At 41.5% G+C, this 24676-nt stretch overlaps 1 protein-coding gene across 2 annotated transcripts; it reads right to left on the reverse strand.

Moving 5' to 3' along the window:
- Positions 1 to 478: 478 nt before the first annotated feature.
- Positions 479 to 22892, reverse strand: LOC112261887 (macoilin-2-like). 2 transcript variants are annotated; one of them, XM_042330068.1, is made up of 11 exons: positions 22612 to 22892; positions 18409 to 18550; positions 17452 to 17578; positions 12485 to 12584; positions 11712 to 11890; positions 11094 to 11601; positions 6093 to 6251; positions 4881 to 5063; positions 4682 to 4802; positions 4065 to 4239; positions 479 to 3929 (listed from the first exon to the last, which is right to left on the reverse strand). In XM_042330068.1, exons 1-11 carry the CDS (start codon positions 22689 to 22691, stop codon positions 3727 to 3729), a joined length of 1977 nt encoding a protein of 658 aa, XP_042186002.1. In that variant the 5' UTR covers positions 22692 to 22892; the 3' UTR covers positions 479 to 3726. The 2 variants fall into 2 exon arrangements, with proteins under 2 accessions (XP_042186002.1, XP_024293281.2); XM_024437513.2 differs by having other exon boundaries at positions 12485 to 12608.
- Positions 22893 to 24676: the final 1784 nt, after the last annotated feature.

The raw sequence follows: 24676 nt of genomic DNA on the forward strand, positions 1-24676 counted from the left end.
TTAAGATTGTGGAGTGCGATTGAGATTGCGTCATCTGTGGATCTGTTGGGGCGGTATGCGAATTGGGGTGGGTCTAGGGTGTCCGGGAGGATGCTGTTGATGTGAGCTGTATGGACTGTAACTCAGTAAAATATTTGACATTGCTGCATGTTGCGTTTTTATATTTTTGTTCAGAATAGATAAGATCCTTATGTTGTACCCCAGCAAAAGGTGCACTTTCCACATTTAATTTCCTTGAGTTAACACCAGTCATCACCTATTCACATTGTGCACTCAGGGGTTTGGAATTCAAAATATCCAGCACTTCCAGATTTCAAAGGAGATGACATGCCACAGATAAAGAAATAGTTCTACAATGTAGTGTTCCCAGGTGCATTAGCATAACTTGGTTTGAAATAGTACAAATGACAGTATCCTAGACTTTAGAGCAAAAAGATGAATGGAATTTATATTTTTCATTATCAATTCAGCATTGGAGGAAAGAAAGTGATCCAAGACCAGTTCAAGTGAGTAGGTCAATTTTAGATGTGTGCATTGTTAGATATTACTGCACTGTTGGAGCTAGAAATACAAGCATTTCTCTACAGCGGCAATAACATCTGCTAAATATGTGTATGCGACCAATAACATTTGACTTGACGTAGGCAGCCGCTGAAGGCACATATTTGATAAGAAAATGCAGCCAACTCTTGCTCTGCTGGCAGGGGGAACATGTGTGAAATAATTATTCATGTATAATGAATGTACTACCTAACTATAATTCATGCACATCATGTTTGTTTGACAGTCTGATAATATCAATCTTGGCCAGTCTTAAAAATCAGTTGTGGTGAGCGAGTTTCTATCCACAGGAGTACTGATTGTCCCCCACGTAATTCACACCAATGGCCTCCTATATTACATCCCCATTGACAGCACAGTATATATCTATTTAATAGCAGACAATAGAAATAAATCAAAATGCTGAGCTAAATTTGCATTGCATAATGGCTTCATGATTTGTTTAATGTATACTTTGCCAGATTCAGATGGCTTGAAAAGACCCATTTTAATCTGTCAAATCTGAATGGTCGATGTGCCAAATTGAGACGTTAATTTGGAACAAAGCACTCAGGATTAAATGTATGCAATGAATTATTTTTCTGCAGATTTATGCCTGATAGGGCGCCTCTATGTGAAATTGCCAAATATGTGTGGTTTGGGGGGCCTCTACGCCTTGCAGTGTGGAATGCCCATGCAACTCAGCTGAGTGAGTGCAACAATCTCCAAAACCGGATCCATGTGTTTGTCAGCGTATTTGGATACAAAGCATTTGAGGGAATTCTTTGTCAAAGCCATACTTCATCTTAAAAGGGTTCAATTGAGAGCAACATCTTGAAGAACCTGAAATACAAAAATCTAAGTGAACAAACAGGCAGCCCCTATTGTTTCCATTTACAGTTCCGTTATTTAGAAATCGTTGGCCGAGAGGTCATTCTATTTCTAAAAGGCTCTAGTGATTATTTCACTGTGGCGCTCAGACAGCCAAAGATGTGGATAGAGAATACAGAGGGTTCAGTGATAGAAGAAAACAGGGCAGTGGGTTTAAGTGCTCAGACTGGTCTGGGGATTAAGGTAATCAATATATTAGCCCTGCGACCTCTGCCATTTACCATCTTATGTGTCCCAGGCTTGGCTGAACAGCGGCAGCTAGTTTATTAGCTGTGATTGGATTTAATTTGAGTGAACCCCCACAACAACAAAAAAGCTGAGGACCAGAGGCTTTGTAGAACTGAAGAGATGGACACTGCCTCCTAGTGGGAGTGAGATGACCGTGACATATAATTGCTCTTTCTGACTCAACTCTACTGCCTGATGATGTTTAAGTATTATGTCATAAAGGACAAGGAAAGGAACTCCCGACTGAACATCTGCATGAAAATAATTTATTCCTTGTAAACCTCAGTGTTCGAGCCTAGCCGAGGTCAGACTTGGGGAGAAACAGAGCAATGACTGGGCATAATTAAAAATAAATACATGTTTTTATACTTTCAACATCAGTTGAAGGACCAATTGACTAAACTAACCTGTAGAAAAAGTTTCCATATACAGTAGGTTATAACCACACAAATGACCATTTCAGATAACAGCAAACCACATCAGGCTCAAGCTATTCTTCCATGCAGGGAATGAAAATGATGGGAATGATGAAGGTTAAATAAAATGTAAAAAAACAATACCAAACAAATTGTTGACTGTTCTTAACACCTATGTCCTAGGCAGTAGCCAATACTGTAACATTTACAAAGCGTTCAACTACGTAAACAGTCTACTACAAACAGGTGAGCAGTTTTCCCACCTGTTTTAGACAAGTCAGAGGAGAATGAATGTCAAACACGTCAACCAATGTCTTTGTTTTCTAGGAATATACTGCAATCAATCCTTTCTTGGCAAATGGGCTGAAGTTAAGTATTCAGCAATAAAAGGAGATTTATCATGCAGAATTCTGTGAAAAAAATTAACATTAATTTCCAGAGCCTTATTTCTTGTATAACTTACACACACAGGTCAGAGAGACACACAAAATCCATCAACGGTGGAATTTTAACCGTGCAATTAAGTCAAAACAATAAAAACATAAGTAGGGACAATAGTTAAACAGGAGTTTCCAGTAGAGAGATGTGTTATAGTTGGATGCAGTAGACTCCCATGCTGGGAGCCTGTTTGGAGTAGACTTTGTAGTAACGTTACCATATTAGACCATGAGTGGCCATATTGTCAGAACTGTTGAAAGTAGATGGGCTATCTTTTCTGAACCTATGGTTAGGGTCCAGGTTATAATTGTATGTGGTTGAAAAGCCCTGTACTTCAGTCCTTTCTAGCATAGCAGGCATCTAACTCCCACCACTGCGGTCCTGAATCAAGCCCCTGTGATCATGACAATTTGCGAGACTATTCTGAGCTTAAAGAGAAGGCATATCATTAACTTCTCTTAATACAGCCTTTGCTTAACACTTTTGGAAAGTATTGTAGAAATTAGGGTGCTTTTTGGGAAATAAATGTAATTTTGTAGATGATACTCAACATTTGGAGTTGTTGAGGATGGTTTACGTTGACAGTAGTTTATCCCTTGTTATTCTAACATAACATCTTGGTACAGCTCTATTCTCATCCCAGTGATTTTTTAAAATTCAACTTTGTGGTAAGATCAACAAGTAAATAGGAGACCACACAATCCACTTTCAAACATAATAGAACCAATACCACAAAACCCCAAGAACAGCCAATGGAACGTTCAATTTGGTCTGATATTCACGACTGAAAAATACCATTGACAAAACAGGGCTAGAGTCCTACCATATAAACAAAAGGGTATCCGCTCTCAGCAATCAGAACTTCCAACATGGAAATAAGGGTGAGCACTCCTGCTAGCAGAGATCCACATCACAGATTTTAAATTAATAAAACCAACACCAGAATTAACCAAGACCAGAGAGAGACCAAGTAACAGGTGGAGTAGAAGGGGGAACTGAAACATCCTACATAAGCCCAATTCTGTAAGGTTTCACTAGACATTTACCAAAAGAAAAAACTGGTTTACATGTGATGTCCCTTAGTCTTCTACAATAAATAGTAACAATACAACATCCTTCGGATCTGACAAGGAAAAACAAGTCCCAGACCCCTTCCAAGCAGATCTGGAGGTCGGCTTAAAAAAAGAAGAGAATGACGGGTTGGAGGAAGCTTTCACTTTTTGAGTGGCTGGTAGATGGAGGCATTTGGGTCCAAGCCAGAGGGACTTGTGTCCATGAATTTGGAGGAGTAGTGGGGGGTCATGGGAGTCATGTTGCTGCTGTCAGATGTGTAGGAGATGCTGGGCATGACAGCCATCACCTCAGCTATTTTCTGCTTCAGGTCCTTGATCTCCTGGTCCTTCTGCGGGATCTGACCTGAGACAGACGCACACAAAATGTCAGATAATACATTCATGTCATGCAACCTATTCTACATCAATCACATACAGTAGGAAATAGGTGTGACTGAGGCAGTACTGCAGAGGGGCTAGACCCAAGCTAGACACTGACCTTGTGTGATCTCCAGCTGTCTCTTGGCATCACCCAGTGCTGAGAACAGGTCCAGTTTGATGCGGGTCTCTGCAGACAGGCTGTTCTCCAGGTGCTGGGTCTTTTCCTGCATGGCCGACAGCGCTGACATCAGCACTTCTGTGTCCTTCTCATTCTCCTTGTACTTCTGGAGCTCCTGAGGGGGAAGAACACATCACTATACGTGACATTGTCTGTGTGCCAGTGTACAGCAGGTGTGAATGAGTCATTTTACAGAGTTACAGTTCATAGAAGGAAATCAGGCATTTGAAATAAATTCATTAGGCCACAATATATGGATTTCACATGACTGGGCAGGGCCATGGGTGGGCATAGGTTCACCCACTTGGGAGCCAGGTCCACCCAAATCAGAATGAGTTTTTACCCCATAAAAAGGGCTTTATTGCAGAGACAAATTCTCCTCAGTATTTCTGGGCCAGGACATGTCACACACTTTCACTATGGAATGCCCTTAGACCTAGTCTTCTTAAATAATTAGGGCTAATATTGGGCTAGAGTCAACATTTTAGCTACCTTAACCAAACATGTTCTTGACATCCTGTTTTCAACAAAACATACCCATCTCAACTGAACCTCACCTGCACGGTCATCTCCAGCTCTCTGAGCTGGTCTTCTTTGAGCTTGATGTCCATGGTTAGTTTCTTACACTCAGTCTCCAGCTCCGTGACCCGCCTCCTCATTGTATCTGTGCACTCCCCCCTGTGGAGCAGACAGAGAGAACTCAACTAAACGCAGATGTATTTATGAAATAGTTGTGAATATCTCTGGAGCCTATACCTGGATGTGGCTGCTAGTGCGACGGTTCTGGCTGCGGTGGCATCCTCCAGCTTCTTGCGTTTCTTCTCATCTGCAAGTTGTTTCTCTGCGTTGGCGTGGGCCTCCTGCTCAACTTTCAGCCTCTTTTCCAGCTGGCCCATGGTCTGCTTGTCCTTCTGCTTGGCCTGGATGGTGTTATGGAGTCTGCACACACACAGCAGCCACAGACCATGCAGCACCATGCTAGCCAGCAGCCAGTGAGATTCCATTCCACCCCCAGTGTGTGCATGCACACTCTTAACAGTACTAAAAGGTAGTCTTTTCATCATGAGTGTAAGTTAACCGTGTGTGGAGATGGTGAGAGGGCAGGATGGCTGAGTTTGGTAACCAAGTAAACTTTAAATAATTTCTTTGCACTTTCGTAATCCTTAGCCTAGCATCCTTTGCCTAGCCTTGAGCATAGCCAACAGAGCTATGTGCACCAGTCTCCACCAACAGACAGAACGATTGAAACAGACTCTTTTGAGCGGCAATAGGAATAAGCTGGTCATTAGGGGCAGGCTGGGAGGGCCTACATGTCACCTTTTAATTGCATCAGATAATTAACACCCATAACCACCGAGTTTGTGTCTGTATGTACATGCTAACTACCATATTAGGGTGGTCTTATGTAATGGACACCCAGGAGTCCCCAGCTGGTCAGTGATTACATAATTGGCCAATTAAAGCAGCCAGATGCATAAGTGCTCTCTCTGCTGCCGTGATATGAAGCAGACAGGATCCCATCTATAAACTTCACTATGACCAGTCCTCACATCAGAATTATTTGTATTTCAGACTAGCATTTTGACATGGACATTCCAAGCTCAGTCCTGGGTTTTCAAGCAGTGATAACATTTAGGTCTGAACTAGGTCCCCTGAGTTTTTCCTGACTGCATTACCCCGACTAGGAAAACCCTCACGTGCTATTGGAAGTATGGAGTAGGAAATTCACTTCAATGACCAAGTTGGACCATTGTGTGTTAACCGAGTTGCGACATTTCACATTTTCAACCAGAATATGGCATCCTTTTTTGACAATTACAAACTTATCAATGTGGATAATGTAGAATGTTGGACCATATTGTCAAAATTAAGCAAGCTACCTAACTTTATTAGCAGCGCTAGCCCCACTGGTCCCAGCAGGTGATCAGATCCAGTGGTCAATTCCTAACCTTTAACCTGCCCACTCACTTGTTCTGCAGCAGCTCGTTCTCCTGGCGCAGCTGGCCCAGTTCAGAGCGGATGGAGCGCTCAGCGCTGCCAAGGGAGCCGATCTGACTGCGCAGGTCCTGCTCCACCTGTCTGCTGGCCTGAAGGTCTGCCTTCAGCTTCTTCACATCCTGCTCCAGCCTGCAGTGGTAGAGGGGGAAAGGAGAGAAAATGAGGAAGGGATCAATAGAGAAGGATGAGAAAGAATTTGATAAAGATTCGGTGTATGCGTTATGCAGAAACTGTAGGTTTTGGATCATCCACAATTCCTTTCTCCAGGCTTTGGTAAAGGTTTATATTGGTTTCATCTGCTCATAAGACTGTTTTAGTAGGGCCATCTTTGTACTCAACTCTTTTCTGTGGAGTGCTGCTGCGTAGAGGTTTGTATTTGGCTGTGGCCTAAGTATTACGGCGGTCAAAGCCTCCTGCTGATGGCATATTCGCCTTCAGCCCTCCATTCTGGCCGTTGGCCTGTCCCTGACAGTTGTTTTAGTGTTTGTCTGTCGTCAGTTGTTTTCCTTAGCCAATCAGGTCATTGCCGATTGATAGTCAGCGTTTTGATATTCCAAATTGTTGATTAAGATGTAACCATTTAATTATGTGTGGTTCTGAATTGATGAAATGTCTCCTCTTTGCGCTTCAAAATTACTTACTTTTCTTTCATACTAGACACAGCTTTTGTCTTTACAAGTGTACAATCAATTCAACACTAACCAGTAAGAAAACACCCTTCGGCCTAAAGTGTATACAGCAAAAATGTCGACTAAGCCTATAGGCTACTGTCTAGGGCTGGGACTATACCAGTATGGCGATACTTGTTTCCTTGCCACGATACTAACAAAACAAAGCTGATTTAACTTTTAGGAAAACGGCCCTAATGTTGGAAATAAACATGTTATCCAGTAACATTTATTTTCCAAGCTATAGAACACATTTGATATACACAGCAGGTTATTGAAGGACCGAAGAGTTAGGTCTGCTTCGCGGTTCCATTTTTGCCATGGAAAAAATATTGCAATACTGGTATCGTCACAGCCCTACTACTGTCCAAATAATGTAGGCAGGGTAGCCCCAAGTCTGAGTGTGGCAAAAGCAGGGCACACATGTTACCATGACAACTTGCCACAAACACCATCATTCATTTGACTTTCTGCTGATTTCACCAACAACCTTACACCCCCACTCACACCAATGTGTCTGTACAGCACCATCACACACCCAGTTGTACAACTAAAGAGCCAAAAAGGTCAGACATACAGCATAATTTTGTGGCAAACCATAGATTGTAATAGTCCAACTTTCTCACACCCCAGTCCAATGATATCACAGCTGAAACAGCTCTACTTAACGCCTATCTATGTGCAGCATGGTCCGTTTGAGGTCAGGGACTGTGGGATCTGATAAAAGGGAGGCACCCTTCATGCACCAGCAAGTTACTGATACTTTGGCCTGAAAATGTGAGAACTGTGACATCCAGGCAGGAGTTACTCCTGTTAATACATTAGTGTTGTCACAATACCAGTATCGCAACACTAGGAAGTAAGGAAGCAAAGGAAACAAAAACATTTAGCAATTTCATGAGGAAAATGTTGGGGAAAAATAGCCTTGTCACCCAGAATCAAATTGGTTTATTTTGCAATCTATAGCTCACATTATTTTAGAAAAGTAGGTTTTGAAGGACCAGAGTTTACTCTGCGTTGTATTTCCTTTTTTGCCAAGGGTTTAAGATAAAAAGAAACAGAATAGGGCTAAGCACAGGCAAAATCCTAAAAGAAAAGCTGGTTCAGTCTGCTTTCCAGACACTGGGAGGCAAATTCACCTTTCAGCAGGACAATAACCTAAAAAAAATATAGAGAGTGGTACTTAGTATTTGCCCCAAACATAACACTAGTATTACTTTAGTGCCTTGTTGCAAACAGGATGCATGTTTTGGAGAAGAAAAAAAAACATTCTGTAAAGGTTTCCTTCTTTTCACTGTCAATTGGGTTGGTATTGTGGAGTAACTCAAATGTTGAGCCGTCCTTAGTTTCCTCCCATCACAGCCATTAAACTCTAACTGTTTTAAAGTCACCATTGGCTTCATGGTGAAATACCTGAACTGTTTCCTTCCTCGCCGGAAAATGAGTTAGGAAATCTTCGTAGTGACTTGGTGTATTGATACGCCATCCAAAGTGTAATGACTAACCACACCATGCCCAAAGGGATATTCAATGTCTGCATTTTTACCCATCTACCAATAGATGCCCTTCTTTGTGAGGCATTGAAAAACCTCCCTGATCTTTGTAGTTGAATCGCACTGTTTGAAATGTACTGCTCGACTGAGGAACCTGGCAGACAATTGTATGGGTGGGGTACAGAACTTAGGTAGTCATTCAAAAATCATGGTTAACAATTATTTCACAGAGTCCGTGCAACTTATTGTGTGACCTGTTAAGCAAATGTTTACTGCTGAACCCATTTAGGCTTGCCATAACAAAGGGGTTGAATACATTGTCTTAAAACCTGTTGCGACTCTAGGGGCAGTATTTTCATTTTTTGAAAAAAAAAACCGTTCCCGTTTTAAACGGGATATTTTGTCAGGACAAGATGCTAGAATATGCATATAATTGACAGCTTTGGATAGAAAACACTAACGTTTCCAAAACTGTAAAGATATTGTCTGTGAGTATAACAGAACTGATGTTGCAGGCGAAAAGCCTGAGAAAAATCCAATCCGGAAGTGCCCCATATTTTGAAAGCGCTGCGTGCCAATGAGTCCCCATTGAGCTGTGAATGTGCTATGAACCAGCTTACGCTTTCTACGTATTCCCCAAGGTGTCTACAGCATTGTGACGTAGTTTTACGCATTTATGTTGAAGAATACCCGTAGGGGGCTACATTGCGCAAGTGGTCACATGATGCTCCCGGAGAAAATCTCGCGTAAAGTACAGAGGTAGCCATTATTCCAAACGCTTCTACTGAGAAACCAATTGTCCCGGTGGATATATTATCGAATAGATATTTGAAAACACCTTGAGGATTGATTCTAAACAACGTTTGCCATGTTTCTGTCGATATTATGGAGCTAATTTGGAATATTTTTCGGTGTTGTCGTGACCGCAATTTCCGGTCGATTTCTCAGCCAAACATGAAGAACAAACGAAGGTATTTCGCCTACAAAAATAATATTTGGGGGAAAAAATGAACTTTGGCTATCTACCTGGGAGTCTCGTGAGTGAAAACATCCGAAGTTCAAAGGTAAACGATTTAATTTGATCGCTTTTCGTGACAAGGTTGCCTGCTGCTAGCAAGGCATAATGCTATGCTAGGCTATCGATAAACTTACACAAATGCTTGTCTAGCTTTGGCTGTAAAGCATATTTTGAAAATCTGAGATGACAGGGTGATTAACAAAAGGCTAAGCTGTGTTCCAATATATTTCACTTGTGATTTTCATGAATAGGAAGATTTATGTCCGTTGCGTTATGCTAATTAGTGTCAGATGATGACAACGGTCCCGTTCACGGGATGGGGTGTCACTAGAGGTTAAAATATCTGCTTTCATTTTTAATTAATTGGTCAAAACTTTAAAAAATTAAATTAAACAATCATCATTACACTTTGACATTATGGGTATTGGGTGTAGGGCAGTGACAAAATCTCAATTTAATCCATTTTAAATTTAGGCTAAGACCAATGTGGAAAGGGGTGTGAATACTTTCTGAAGGCACTGTAACTGATTAATGCTTAATATATGATAACGACAACTTATACTGGTATAAATGCAAGGACAGAAAAATGTCACGATTTTGGACAAATCCGTCAAGACACCAACCATGAGAATGGGATAAACAGGCTTTAAATCAACTGGTGAATTTGAATGAATATAGCTATGATCCCCCATTATATCTTAACTTCTCTAGGGTAGCGGGCAGCATTTGGAATTTTGGATGAAAAGCATGCCCAAATTAAACAGCCTTCTGCTCAGGCCCAGAAGATAGGATATGCATATAATTAGTAGATTTGGATAGAAAACGCTGAAGTTTCCAAAACTGTTAAAATAATGTCTGAGTATAACAGAACGGAGTTGGCAGGCGAAAACCTGAGAAATCCATTCAGGAATTTGGATCATTTTTGTTTGTAGTTTTCTATTCAATGCCATTACAGTATCCATTGACTTAGGACTCAAATTGCAGTTCCTATGCCTTCCACTAGATGTCAACAGTCTTTGAGAAATTGTTTCAGGCTTGTATTCTGAAAAATGAGGGAGCAAGAGCAGTCTGAATGAGTGGACCCTGCCGTGTCGGAGCTTTTTCATGCGCGACCGAGAGAGTGCCTTTCTTGTTTACCTTTTATATTGACAACGTTATTGTCTGGTTGAAATATTATTGATTATTCAGGCTAAAAACAACCTGAGGATTGAATATAAACATCGTTTGACATGTTTCTATGAACTTTACGGACACAATTTGGATTTTTTGTCTGCTTGTTGTAACTGTGTTTGAGCCTGTGGATTACTGAAGAAAACGCGAACAAAACGTAGGTTTTTGGATATAAAGAGACCATCGAACAAAAGGAACATTTATTGAATAAATTAATGTCTGAGTGCAAACATATGAAGATCAAAGGTAAGTGATTAATTTTCTCTCTATTTCTGACTTGTAACTCTTGGCTGGTTACTTTTTGTAATAATTTGTCTGCTGGGCTATGTTCTCAAATAATTGTAAGGTATGCTTTCACCGTAAAGCATTTTTTTATTTTATTATCTGACACCATGGTTGGATTCACAAGAAGTTAATCTTTAAACCTATGTAAAATAGTTGTATCTTTTCTGAATTTTTAATCTCACTGGATTTGGCCAGGTGGGACGCTAGTGTTCCATATACCCTAGAGAGGTTAATGTAGTGTAAAAAAAAAGGCAGATCAGTGACTTAACAGCTGTAACAATTTGTCCAGTATTGGAAATCCTCAATGGTACTCTAGTTTATAGAAAGACCCTCTTACCGTACAAGCGCCTCAGGATTGCTTAGCTGATTGTTAGGGATGCAGTTGTCTGTTGGATCCCTGTGAGAGCCTACTGCTGGACCCTTCCCCGCTGCACACTTCTGCTTCTTCCCCCAGGAAAAGGAGGAAGGGGCTGATGGGACGCTGCCGTTGGTGGCGCAGTGTCTGCAGGGCAAGGAGTTGACTGCCGCGTTTCTGCTGGAGTTCTTGTAGTTTTTCGAGGATGAGGAGTTCTCCTCCTTCAGCAGCAGGTTCTCTGTGCTGCCCACCAGCTCTGTGGTGAGTCTCTTGTTGTTCATATGGTTCTCCATGTACTCCATCTCCTGGAGTTTAGAGTCTACCGATGACTGCTGGATGCTGTTGTGTTGCTTTTTGGCCTCGCGGCCCTCTTTCCCTTTATCTCTGTACTCCAGCTCCGACAGCATAGCTGCCATTTTTTTACTGGCGGGGGCGCCATTCTGTGAGATTGGGATGGAGTCCATCTCAGATATCCCTTTAGCTAATGCAGCTGAATGGAAGGTGGAAGTAAGAAAGGAGAGAATGAAAGTGAGATTAAACACATTTGACCAACATCACTTGGACAATGTGTCTGGAGCATCAGTTGTGTGCATCTCTCACCTTCCTCTGCCTCCCTTTCCTGTCTCTGGAGCATCTGTTGCTCTGGTGGCAGGGCCTGCAGCAGGAGCTGCATGTAGAACTCGTTCTCCTTCTGCACCACCTCCTGCCTTCTTAAGCGCATCTTATAGCTGACGTAGCTGTTGAATCCAAAGCCCAGCGTCACCACTGGGTAGCCAATGCTACAGAGAGATGGATAGAGTTCAGGGGGGTAAGTAAGTTCAGACAACACATCACCAAGACAACGATTCACAAGTTGAAAAGCATAGGTGCTATGAAAAAAGCCTTGAGATGAAGATCACCCCGGAAAGTAAAGCTGGAGGAATGACTTGCCCTAATATCCTGCATTACTACATAACAGCTCAATTACAGTACATTATACAGGCTCAAATCTAAATCCACTCAAATGTCTTAAAGAGTATTTAGACTATAAATGTAGGTATTTTCAACCAAACAGTGGTGTATGACCTTGTAGAAATATTCCTTAAGCCATCTTAGAATATGTATGCTTTTTAATAATGCTACAGACTGAAACCAGCATGCACATTCTCTCTTTGTGGAAAGTGGTGTCTGAGCTTGGGGGATATACAGACATCATTACTTGTATAGTATGCTTAACAAGCGGAAATAATGTTTTCCGAGAGTCAAATGGGGCAGAACACTTCCCTCCTTGGCCTGTGGGTCTGAGACGGAATCTTAGTCCATCTTCCTCACAGATCCACACATATAGCCTAGACAAAGATCCTGCCAGGGCTTGGACAAAACACTTAACTTACCAATGTGAAGCGAATGGGCGACACAAGTCGACATGGAAGTTCTTCAGGTCTTTGAATCTGATGGCTGCCTCTATGTACACAAAGAGTATCCAAAGGGACACTGTGGGGAGACAGACCCCCCTCTCTGTGAAGAAAAGTTTTAGAACAGAAAACTTTTTTTTTTAAATAATTATATATGTGCAGATTTACTTCCTCTGAACATGAAACGAGAGGCTTACAGGATGGTCAGTACAGCAGCCTCCCTCACCAGACAAAGAACAAACATCACGACAGCAGCAGAGTAGATCAGCTTTTGAGTGACGAAATGAGACACACAGCCACAAAAGGGCAGCTTTTCAGTAGTGATAAGGAGAGGGGGATAGCTGTTACATTCCCCAGCAAGAAAAACAAAAGTTGCCGATCAAACAGAAGGGGGAACTAACAAAGAGTACCTGAAATCAACCAAAACAGTTGTGGTTTTAGGAGGGGTTCTGAAAGACACTCCACTGAATGTTGACTAGCAACAACAACTGGGACCCAAGACACCTACCACGAGCACCCACTAAATTTGCCCAAGAAGAGGCAAACAAAATAAAAACCCACATCAAACTTAGACACAACAACTTAAAAGGTGTTAACCCTCCACATCTCTCAAGACAACTGGAACACTGGGCCAGCCAAATTCTTTCTGACTAACGAGATGACAAGCCAGCACAGGAGTAAAACATACGAGGTGACACCAATTGGTGCGCCCAACATGCAACCTCAAAATATAAATGGAAAAACCCAAAGCCTGTAACAAATCACAATATAATGTAACAATAGAGGAAAAAATCTAGTATGAATTAAACTGAAAGAGTGGCTTAACCCTCCTGCTGGGTTCCGGTGAAATTGGACCCATTTACAAGTTCTCTCTGAAAGTTCATTTAATCTGATTGTCATAAAGTTCCATGACTGTCCACACAAAATACATTTTAGATCATTTTCATAACATTTTGGGTGTTTTTATTTAACTTTTGTACACCTGTTGTGTTCCCGGTCAAAATGACCGGTCATTAGAAATTAATGGGTTAGACTACAATTAGTGTATAAAATTGAGTTCAGGCACATGCCCATTCATCAGATGGAAACACTTCCTCACCCAGATCCCACATGCATGTGTGTTTGAGCACGCGCACACACACACACCTCACTCCCCTTCTTGGCTTCCATGGCAACCCCCACGGGAACCTTTCCCCAATAGAATCTTTCCCTCACAGGAACCACACCTGTTGGCATTCTCACAAACAAACAATTGCAACATTGTTTCAATAATATATAGAACTTTTCTAACAGCTCTGGTATATAAAGCTTTTTTGAGGCCTTGCTCACGGGTTGAATACATAAAATCCTGCCACTATTTAAAAATGTGAAATGGTTTCAAAACAAATGTCCTTGTTAAACTTTGACACAAAGTAGTCTGTGATAAATAGCACAATATGTTTAATTTGAGTATTTATTATAGTCAACATAATCCATACATTCTGCTATTTTTTACTCAAAAACGAGTTGTATGAGCTCAGGTCAATGTTTTTTTTTTATTTCACCTTTATTTAACCAGGTAGGCCAGTTGAGAACAAGTTCTCATTTACAACCGCGACCTGCCCAAGGTAAAGCAAAATAGTGCGACAGAAACTCCGGGTTACACATGGAATGAACAAACATACAGTCAATAACACAATAGAAGGGTCTATATACAGTGTGTGCAAATGAGGTAGGATATGGGAGGTAAGGCAATAAATAGGACGTAGTGGCGAAATAATTACAACTTAGCAATTAAACACTGGAGTGATAGATGTGCAGAAGATGAATGTGCCAGTAGAGATACTGGGGTGCAAAGGAGCAAATAATAATAATAATAATAATAATAATATGGGGATGAGGTAGTTGGGTGTGCTATTTACAGATGTGCTATGTATAGGTGCAATGATCTGTAAGCTGCTCTGATAGCTGATGCTTAAAGGTAGTGAGGGAGATATGAGTCTCCAACTTCAGTGAGTTTTTTCAATTCGTTCCAGTCATTGGCAGCAGAGAACTGGAAGGAAAGGCGGCCAAATGAGGAATTGGCTTTGGGGGTGACCAGTGAGATATACCTGCTGGAGTGTGTGCTACGGGTGGGTGCTGCTGTTGTGACCAGTGAGCTGAGAGAAGGTGGGGCTTAAAACTAGTAAAGACTTATAGATCACCTGGAGCCAGTGGGTTTGGCAACGAATATAAAACGAGGGCCAGCCAACGAGAGGATACAGGTCGCAGTGGTGGGTAGTATATGGGGCTTTGGTGACAAAACAGACTGCATTCAATTTACTGAGTAGAGTGTTGGAGGCTATTTTGTAAATGACATCGCCGAAGTCAAGGATCGGTAGCATATTCAGTTTTACGAGGGTATGTTTGGCAGCATGAGTGAAGGATGCTTTGTTGGGAAATAGGAAGCCGATTCTAGATTTAATTTTGGATTGGAGATGCTTAATATGAGTCTGGAAGGAGAGTTTACAGTCTAACCAGACACCTAGGCATTTGTAGTTGTCCACATATTCTAAGTCAGAACCGTTCAGAGTAGTGACGCTAGGCGGGCAGGCAGGTGTGGGCAGTGATCGGTTTAAAGAGAATGCATTTAGTTTTACTTATATTTAAGAGCAGTTGGAGGCCACGGAAGGAGAGTTGTATGGCATTGAAGCTCGTCTGGAGGTTAGTTAACAGTGTCCAATGAAGTGCCAGAAGTATACAGAATGGTGTTGTCTTTGTAGAGGTGGATCAGAGAATCACCAGCAGCAAGAGCAACAATGTTGATGTATACAGAGAAAAGAGCCGGCCTGAGAATTGAACCCTGTGGTACCCCATAGAGACTGCCAGAGGTCCGGACAACAGGCCCTCCGATTTGACACACTGAACTCTATCTGAGAAGTAGTTGGTGAACCAGGCGAGGCAGTCATTTGAGAAACCAAGGCTGTTGAGTCTGCCGATAAGAATGCGGTGATTGACAGAGTCAAAAGCCTTGGCCAGGTCGATGAATATGGCTGCACAGTATTGTCAATGAGGCCTAAAGGCCATAAACAGCAAATAGAAGTTTAAAACTTGTAATGTTCACAAGAACTTAAGTTGATAAAAAGATCTAACACAACATTAGGTGATAATATATGTATTATTATGGATATATAACCAGCTATAAATGGGGTGGTCATTTTGGACCGGGAACACAGAATGAATTAACAGGAAACGAACACAACAGGAGGGTTAATAAGCCAAGTCATATCAAATGGAGACAATAGAACATTTGGGCTTCTATAACAATAAGACACCAGAGTGTCCTCTATAGACTTCAGCTATTGGCCCAGATCATCCACATTTTTTAAATGTTATTCTGACAGGACATTTTGCACTGCTTTGGTGAGACTCTTAAGTCTGTCTACATTGTTCTCTTGCTTTGTGCAAATAACATTTATTGAAATGAGCAAATAGGAATAGGCAATTAGTCAGAATGTCAACCACACACTGCCCTGCGTTGAATGAGCCAATTCTGATTGGAGTAATTGTTTGATAGTGATTTTTTTAAACTTACCCCATTCAGACAATCTATATTCTGGTTGTCCGCCTTTTTTTTTTTTATCTGCCCTGGACAAGCATTAATGTCAAAGCCTGATGGTGTAGTGTGTGCAGCAGGCGTTTGGGGTCTCTGCTCTACTGTGGCATTTGGTCTCGTCAGGAGTTCAATTTTACACCGAAGCCCAACATGTCCTGGTCAACAGGGGCTACGGCTAAATCGCACTGACACCTTTTACAGACATCCACAATCACGTACAGACGCTGCAGGGGATTCTGAGAAGTAAGCCGGCTCGTTGTAAACATAACACGCAGCATGGGAACGTGGAAGAAATCTGGTAACGCATGCTTCACACCCACTGCAGAGAAACACATACCTGTGTGTGTTCAGAGGATACTAGGAGAGCTTGTCAATGTAGGTCACTCAAGTTGAATGTATTCGGAAAGTATTCAGACCCCTAAACTTTTTCCACATTTTGTTTCGGCCTTATTCTAAAATGGATTAAATGAAATTGACAGCAATTACAGCCTGGAGTCTTCTTGGGTATGACACTACAAGCTTGGCACACCTGTATTTGGGGAGTTACTCCCATTCTCTGCAGATCCTCTCAAGCTCGGTCAGGTCTCTCCAAAGATGTTCGATTAGGTTCAAGTCCGAGCTCTGGCTGGGTCACTCAAGGACATTCAGAGACTTCTCCTGAAGCCACTCCTGCATTGTCTTGGCTATGTGCTTCGGGTTGTTGTCCTGTTGGAAGGTGAAACTTTGCCCCCGTCTGATGTCCTGAGCAGGTTTTCATCAAGGATCTCTCTGTACTTTGCTACATTCATCTTTCCCTTTCCTGACTAATCTCCCAGTCCTTGCTGCTGAAAATCATCCCCACAGCATGATACTGCCACCACCATGCTTCACCGTAGGAATGGTGCCAGGTTTCCTCCAGACTGACGCCTGGCATTCAGGCCAATCTTGTTTCTCATGGTCAGAGTCCTTTAGATGCAATTGACAGGTGTGTGCCTTTCCAAATCATGTCCAATCAATTGAATTTACCGCAGGTGAACTCCAATCAAGTTGTAGAAACATCTCAATGGAAACAGGATGCACCGGAGCTCAATTTCGAGTCTCATAGCAAAGGATTTGAATACGTATGTAAATATGGTATTTTTTTTATTGATTTTTGTACTTACATTTGCAAATAAAATATAGAAAGTGAAGGGGTCTGAATACTTTCCAAATACACTGTGTGTGCTCTGTGTATACTATAGCTGGTGCCTCACTCCAGGAAATAGTATTGTGAGATTTGATCCTGTGAACCTCTTGTCACTAGTCCCATTTCTTTACAGCTAGGCTTAAATAGTTCAATACAGTGACCATAGTCTTTATACCCACACACTAATTCACTAAGAAGAAGGCTTACCTGTGTGCCACACATACTGCACCCACACATAGGTACTGGCAGCGAAGAACAGCCATTGTACTGGGATGAAGAGCAGGCATATGGTGTCAGAGGTAAACGCCACACACACAAAGAACACTGAGAATGCCTAGAAGAGAGGAGATGTGAGGGGGGTAAGTAGGAGATCTGCCAAAAAGCAGAAAAACACATTGCTACCAACAATGAGAGATGTGGGTCACATATTATCCACATCAACATTTATTGCTTGATGATTAAATCACAAGTTAAATACAACAAATCTGACATCAATGCCTCCACTTGAATTGACTACGCTACTTTAAAAAATAGAAAATGTACAAAAAAAGTCAGCCGAGCCCTCCCGCTAGAATGAACAACATGCATCTTCTAGTAATCTATTGACAGGACAGGCACCTGTCAGTCAAAGTGAGCGATGACAGGGAAACATTGCTGGTTTGACAGTCTGCTGTCTCTCTCGCCTCCCGGTACCTGGGTGTTTTGTGTTGTGCACTCTGTGGTTGCAGTCAAATTTCTTTACACGGATGGAGAGAGAATGACACTCCATCGTCTATATGAGTCAATTTGCACGTCCCATGTAAAATGTGGTAATGATGAGTGAAATCCCCTTAGCCTATTGTTTTCTGGCACATTCATTAATTTTCTTTCACTTGTTTCATATGTAGCCACAAAGTTCTGGCGTATAGGCTTACTGTGATTTGATTGACAAACAGCAAGCTTTTCTACTTTGCTAGCTACTCCATGTGCTTGTGGAAAACACTGGTTGGGGTAGCAGGGGGTGGAAAAACAAGGCAGAGCTAGAGAAGGGCTTAGGCTAGATGGAGCTTCTGGAGAACAACATAGTCCTGCTCTTTAAACCACAAATCTAGTTAAATAAAAGGTTAACTAAATAAAACAAATAAAGATCAGTCAGGCCCACCCAGGAGACAGCCAGACACTCACCAGCCCCTGGTATCTGAAGGAGTCGTACACACTTCTGATGAAGAGCCAGAAAGGCCACAGGTACTCAAATCTGAACTCGAGCACAAAGTCTGCCAACAGCACCAGAGCCCACACCACAAGGAACTTCAGGTACAGGAAGGTACTGGATATATATATATATATATATATATATATATATATATATATATATATATATATATGTGTGAGAGAGAGAGAAAGAGAGAGAGAGACATTTATGAATTTGTGTGTCCAACACCACAACCATTTTTCAATAAGATTGGATTGTGTCAAGGTGTGGGCTTTAAAAAGCACCTGATCAAAAACTCAAAAGATTAGCTACTCCACCTCTAACCTATTCCCAGATGTCAACTACCTTAAGCGCCTACTGACGCTAGTATTTTCTGGCTGGGGGACTTTTGCTAAGAGCTCCGACACACATTCTGAACATTAAGATGCAGTGCTTGTGGTATGGTTTCGAACAAAATTCTGAACATATCTTTCATATCAGCAATTACTACACACCTTTTAATGCGGTTAGTATTCAAGGCTTGACATTCAGGTAAATTTGCCAGTGGCACACCAGCGCAATACAAAGAGAAAACTACTGGTCAAAATGAGAAAATTACTGGTCAGGGCCAAGATCACAGGAAAGCAAGTCATGCACGCAGAAGTTCAATCATGGGTGACTTCATGTTTCATTTGCAGTCTGGGAAAGTATCAATAGCCAACCATACAATCTGATATTTAAACTGATTTTGGTTTTATAAAATGTTTCTAAACAATCTCAATGATGACAATAGCCTCAACATATGAAACGGTTTCAAATGTAATATTCCCCTCCAGAAATGAGCCCAATAACATTCATGAAAATAAAATGTTTAGGTAGTGTACATGCTTCATATTGTAGGCATGTGTGCTATTTTAGCATTAAGCATCATCAACTGTATCCTGATGCAGCATCGTGGCTAGACTGGCTACATGGCTGAAGCATGGGGTTGCTCATCTGCATTGTTTACCCCCAATGGTTGAATTATTATCTAGAGCAGACTCTAAATATTCTCTTGTTGCTTTTTTAATCTCCTAAATAAAAACTCCCACTAGCCTACTAAAAATTGTAGATTTTTTGACAGTTTATAAATAATGTAATTGTGTGAATATAGGCCTACCATTTATACACTCCAATGGCCATGAGGTGCTTCAGCTGTAACGTTTTTTTGTCATGCCAGGCACTCATTATAAAATGCCACCAATTTACCCAAAAATGTACGTTGAGAAAAAAAATCTAACAGCACCGTAATGCTGGGATCTCGCACTTTTCAATAATTGCCATCAAAATGGTTGCCTTTTCTCCAAGATTGCATTTATTAATGTTGTGAAGTGACTGGGTTTATTAGAACACATTTATTTCCACGGAGAGCAGGAGTTGCACAGTCTTGCCAGCTGACAGTTCATATTCCACTGATAAATAACAGATTTGGGAAATAATGTGTTTTTTTTAAATAATTACAGACTTCAGAATAGCATTATTACAATGACAAATGGTGTAAATAATTGTCATGTCTTGACAAGCAAGCAGCTACACTGAACAAAAAAAATTAACACAACTTGTAAAGTATTGGTCCCATGTTTCGTGAGCTGATATAAAAGATCCCAGAAATGTTCCATATGCACAAAGTGTATTTCTTAAGATTTTGAGCACAAATTTGTTTACATCCTTGTTAGTGAGCATTTCTGTTTTGTCAAGATGATCCATCCACCTGACAGGGGTTGCATATCAAGAAGCTGATTAAACAGAAATATTGTTACAATAGTGTACCTTGTGCTGGGGACAATAAAAGGCCACTAAAATGTGCATTTCATTCACACAACGCCACAGATGTCTCAAGTTGAAGGCGCATGCAATTGGCATACTGACTGCAAGAATGTCCATCAGAGCTGTCGTCAGAGAATAGAATGTTAAATGTAATTTTTTATGCAGTTCACACACATCCAACCGTGGGCGAAACTAACTGCTGACTACCCTACGGAGAAGGGTTTGAGAGCTATTCCACCTCAACAGATTACTAGCTGCAGGTGTCACATGGAGAGGTGCTTGCTGTCACAGGTAGAAACAGGGCAGATGCATGCAGACTAAGCTTTTTTATGTAACTAGTGTAGGCCTAAATTATCATTTGTAGCCTACAATTTAAGACACAGGAATTGACCGTAAGAAGCTTTTAAATTAAGTAGTCTTATTTAGATGCACGTTGACATTTCTGCTGGCTGAATTACAATGTGTTCAATTCTGAATGATAGGGTGCAATAAAGACAAAGTTATTTTGACCAACTGAGTTTGCAAATAAGCTGGAAGAGGGGTGGTTTACTGCTACAAACATTATTTTCATATGCAGACCAAAACCACTAACTTACGTTTGTTTTTTTATACCTGCTTTTTGTATATTTGAAAGGAGTACGGGGTAGAACATGGAAAAATAAGCCACCTAAAGTCTGTCATGATTCCTGCATATTCACAGACCCTGTAACCAAAATACAGGTATCAGGTTGGCGTGAATGGTTCTTTTTTTGCAGGTAAATTCATTAACACAAGGGTGTCAAACTTATTCCATGGAGGGCGGGGTGTCAACAGATTTTTGTTTTTTCCCTTTCAATTAAGACCTAGACAACCAGGTGAGGGGTGTTCCTTACTAATTATTGACCTTAATTCATCAATCAAGTACAAGGGCGGAGTGAAAACCTAGACACCTCCCTAATTTTAATTGCAAACAACCCCCTAGCGAACTAAACTCCACGGTGAAGGAAGTTTCTGATGGACTTCAACTAAATGGAGCAGAGACCAGACTTTGTGGAATCTAGCTCCCATTACATTGATTCGCCCAAGGTCAATATTTCAGAAATGTAAATCATGAAAACTCCTACCTTGTACCTATGTTTGTCCTCTGTTGTGTACCTTTTTTCTCTCCTATAAACGTTCAAATACAACTACCGAAATGAATTTGACTCGTGACAAAATTAAGGAAATTAGGTGGGAGTATTTGGCAAGGCCATTTTCTTGCCTGTCGAAATCCCCCCCGCCCCTTCTAATTTCCTTAATTTTGTGACTAGAGTCAAATACTTTCTGTGGCACACAGACCTTCCCAGGTAGTAGCCTGCCTAGCTTACAAACTGCAAGGCCACTTTCTTGCCTGCCGAAATCCGCCCCTTCTAATTTCCTTAATTTTGTGACTAGAGTCAAATACTTTCTGTGGCACACAGACCTTCCCAGGTAGTAGCCTGCCTAGCTTACAAACTAGCATCAGGGCGCCCACTCCGACAAGGTTAATTGTCCCACATGGTGACTGATATCATTGACGTGACGTGCAAATGAGCGATAGAAAAGCGGTCGCGCAAATGTCATCATTCCGAATTATGAAAAAATTTAAATTGTGCGTGTAGCCTTTACCTAAATCCGCCGCTGGTTGTATTTGATTAACGTCTATTGAAAACGTTAGGATTTCAACAAACAAAGGCACGCAACAAGACGACTAACAGGTGGGCGTTTCATTATATATATTTAAGTATTGATCCAATCAGAGAACTCGATTCCAAAGCCTGGCCTCTGATCCACTCAGTTGGAGAAGTTCATCATAAACTTCCTTCACCATGGAGTTTAGTTCGCTAACACCCCCCACCCTTTCCAATTTGCCAGTTTCCCACTAACGTATAAAAGGGTTATACCTGCAAATAAGGAGCTGTTTGAAAAGGGTAATCAACATGGACATTTTTATACGTAACATAACAGCTCCTGTCTGAAATGGGTATAACTGTTCCATACCCCAGCTAGGGGGCTGTCTTAGTAGGGTAAATTTAGCTAGTTACTGCAGACAATATGGGATACATAGTTAATCGAGATGCCTAATTGAAGCAGGGGTGTTTAAAACAGCCCCAGGCTATGGCTTGGGGCCTATCAATTGGTAGTAGCCTAACGTTACTCCAAATATAATTTACAGCTCTCCATTTAGCTATGCTAATCTGCCCACAAATATACTAGTTACCTACTTGATATCTAGCCAATTTCACTTGACTGCGAGTGTCAGTGACATTTTACATTTAGGAGAGACACCGTACCTAGCTAACTAGATACTCGCACACAACCCAGCCAAGCAATGAAGGAGTCTTACAAAAAACCCTTACGGACGCGAGAACCCATCGCTTGGCTTCATATACCTGCCGTATATGCCCTCGGTGATTCGGTTCCGTTTTAACGGCCGTCGGAGTTTGCTGCAGTCCGCATTGCGCCGCTTCATCCTCCTCTCCTTCGCTTTAGTTTTTGATTTCCTACTGTAATCTTATCCAGTTTCCTTGCATGAGAAGACAAATACAATAAATTAGGTCCCTGTGAAATATCGCTGTAATAATTTTTCTACTGGAAACATAAATAAAACTCTCTTTAAGAACCTCCTCTTTTCTCTCAGCGCAAGCTTGCGCTATAATTGACGTCTGTCAGGTTCTGAGACCAACGATTTATCAAATCACTTTATTTTCCAACGCCTCTTATTTTGATTGAGGCAAAGATAAGCCATTTATATTGCTCGTGCCCACCAAAGACGAGCGAACAAGGAGGGGCCGTGTTCGATGAGGATGAAAACTGTAATGTATCAAGGGTAAATTGTGACTGACTGATAATGAGTAGTTATTTATAATAAAATGTTTCTTGTAGATCAGTCAGTCGGCCGTCGCCTGTATTGTCGGCTGCAACGTCGAACAAGCCCAGGGAGTTATATTAACCTGTAACAGTATAACTTTAGACCGTACCCTCGCCCGGGCGCGAACCAGGGACCCTCTGCACACATCAACAACAGTCACCCACGAAGCATCGTTACCCATCGCTCCACAAAAGACGCGGCCCTTGCAGAGCAAGGGGAACCACTACTTCAAGGTCTCAGAGCAAGTGACGTCACCGATTGAAACGCTATTTAGCGCGAACTACCGCTAACTAAGCTAGCCGTTTCACATCCATTACACATGTGTGTTGTGAACAACATTTAGCGTGAGCAACAATAGTGGAATTGGCATGAAAACATGCCACAATTGTACTAGGTAATGCTAAACCAGGTTGGGAATGTTATTATATAAATTCAACAAAAGATAATTAGGCCTATCAGTTGAAATCGCATTGTGGATGTATTTAAATTCAGAATTGCATTGAGGGCATGCGTACAGCCTGACCTATGGATGGGGTATCGGCCTACTCAGTGACACCCACAGAACACAATTCTAAGGACTTTACACACATATTAGCACCATAGTTCTTATTGCAGGATTTTGACTCTGGGAAATCACCATCCCAGTCTATTGTGTGTATTAGACATTCAAAGTGCACTGTACAGCCTAACCAATGCATTGTGCACCAGTGGCGGTCGGAGACATTTATTACAGCATATTGGATGACTGTCATTCATATTCCAGTCATCCAGTTTGGTATAACAGCAATAGGTTTAGGCTACTACGTGATACTCACATTTTCACTATACCCATCACGAAGTTGCTACAACCTAGCCTACAACGTGGGTGCACACAGGTCGAGAGAAAATGTTGAAGTGACAGACTGACACATGGACAGACAGTGGCACATTACATTTCACCTTGCACACTCTTGCCTGCATCTAGCTGATCTAGGGTGTAATCATTAGTCCAACAGGGGCAAAAGAGAGTTTATATTGGACAGATTCAGTTATGTTTATCCCTGTTCCGTTTGCTTCTATTTAAGAAACATTTTTAAACAGAATCGATGGATGGTGTAACAATACATCCAGTCACTACAAAGATACAGGCGTCTTCCTAACTCAGTTGCCAGAGAGTAAGGAAACGGGGAGTTCACCATGAGGCCAATGGTGATTTGAAACAGTTACAGAGTTTTATGGCTGTGATAGGAGAAAACTGAGGATGGTACCACTCTCCATATTTTCAAGCATAGTGGTGGCTGCATCATGTTATGGGTATGCTTGTAATCATTAAGGACTGGGGAGTTCTTCAGGTTAAAAAAGAAACAGAATGGAGCTAAGCACAGGCAAAATCCCAGAGGAAAACCTGGTTCAGTCTGCTTTCCGACAGAAACTGGGAGATTAATTCCCCTTTCAGCAGGACAGTAACCTAAAAAGCAAGGACAAATCTACACTAGTTTCTTACCAAGAAGACAGTGAATATTTCTGATTGGCCGAGTTACAGGTTTAACTTAAATCTGCTTGAAAATCTATGGCAAGAGTTGAAAACGGCTGTCTAGCAATGATCA

This window comes from Oncorhynchus tshawytscha, linkage group LG11, assembly GCF_018296145.1.
Source record: "Oncorhynchus tshawytscha isolate Ot180627B linkage group LG11, Otsh_v2.0, whole genome shotgun sequence".
Classification (NCBI taxonomy): Eukaryota; Metazoa; Chordata; class Actinopteri; order Salmoniformes; family Salmonidae; genus Oncorhynchus; species Oncorhynchus tshawytscha.

Bases quoted from the DNA above. Each gene is read 5' to 3' on its own strand.
- LOC112261887 (XM_024437513.2), bottom strand. From the start codon at position 22,691: ATGAAGCGGCGCAATGCGGACTGCAGCAAACTCCGACGGCCGTTAAAA. The intron at 17,579-18,408 runs GTGAGTGTCTGG...CCTCTCTTCTAG, and splicing joins CCTTCAGATACCAGGGGCTG to GCATTCTCAGTGTTCTTTGT. The intron at 3,930-4,064 runs GTCAGTGTCTAG...CGTCTGTCTCAG, and splicing joins ACAGCTGGAGATCACACAAG to GTCAGATCCCGCAGAAGGAC.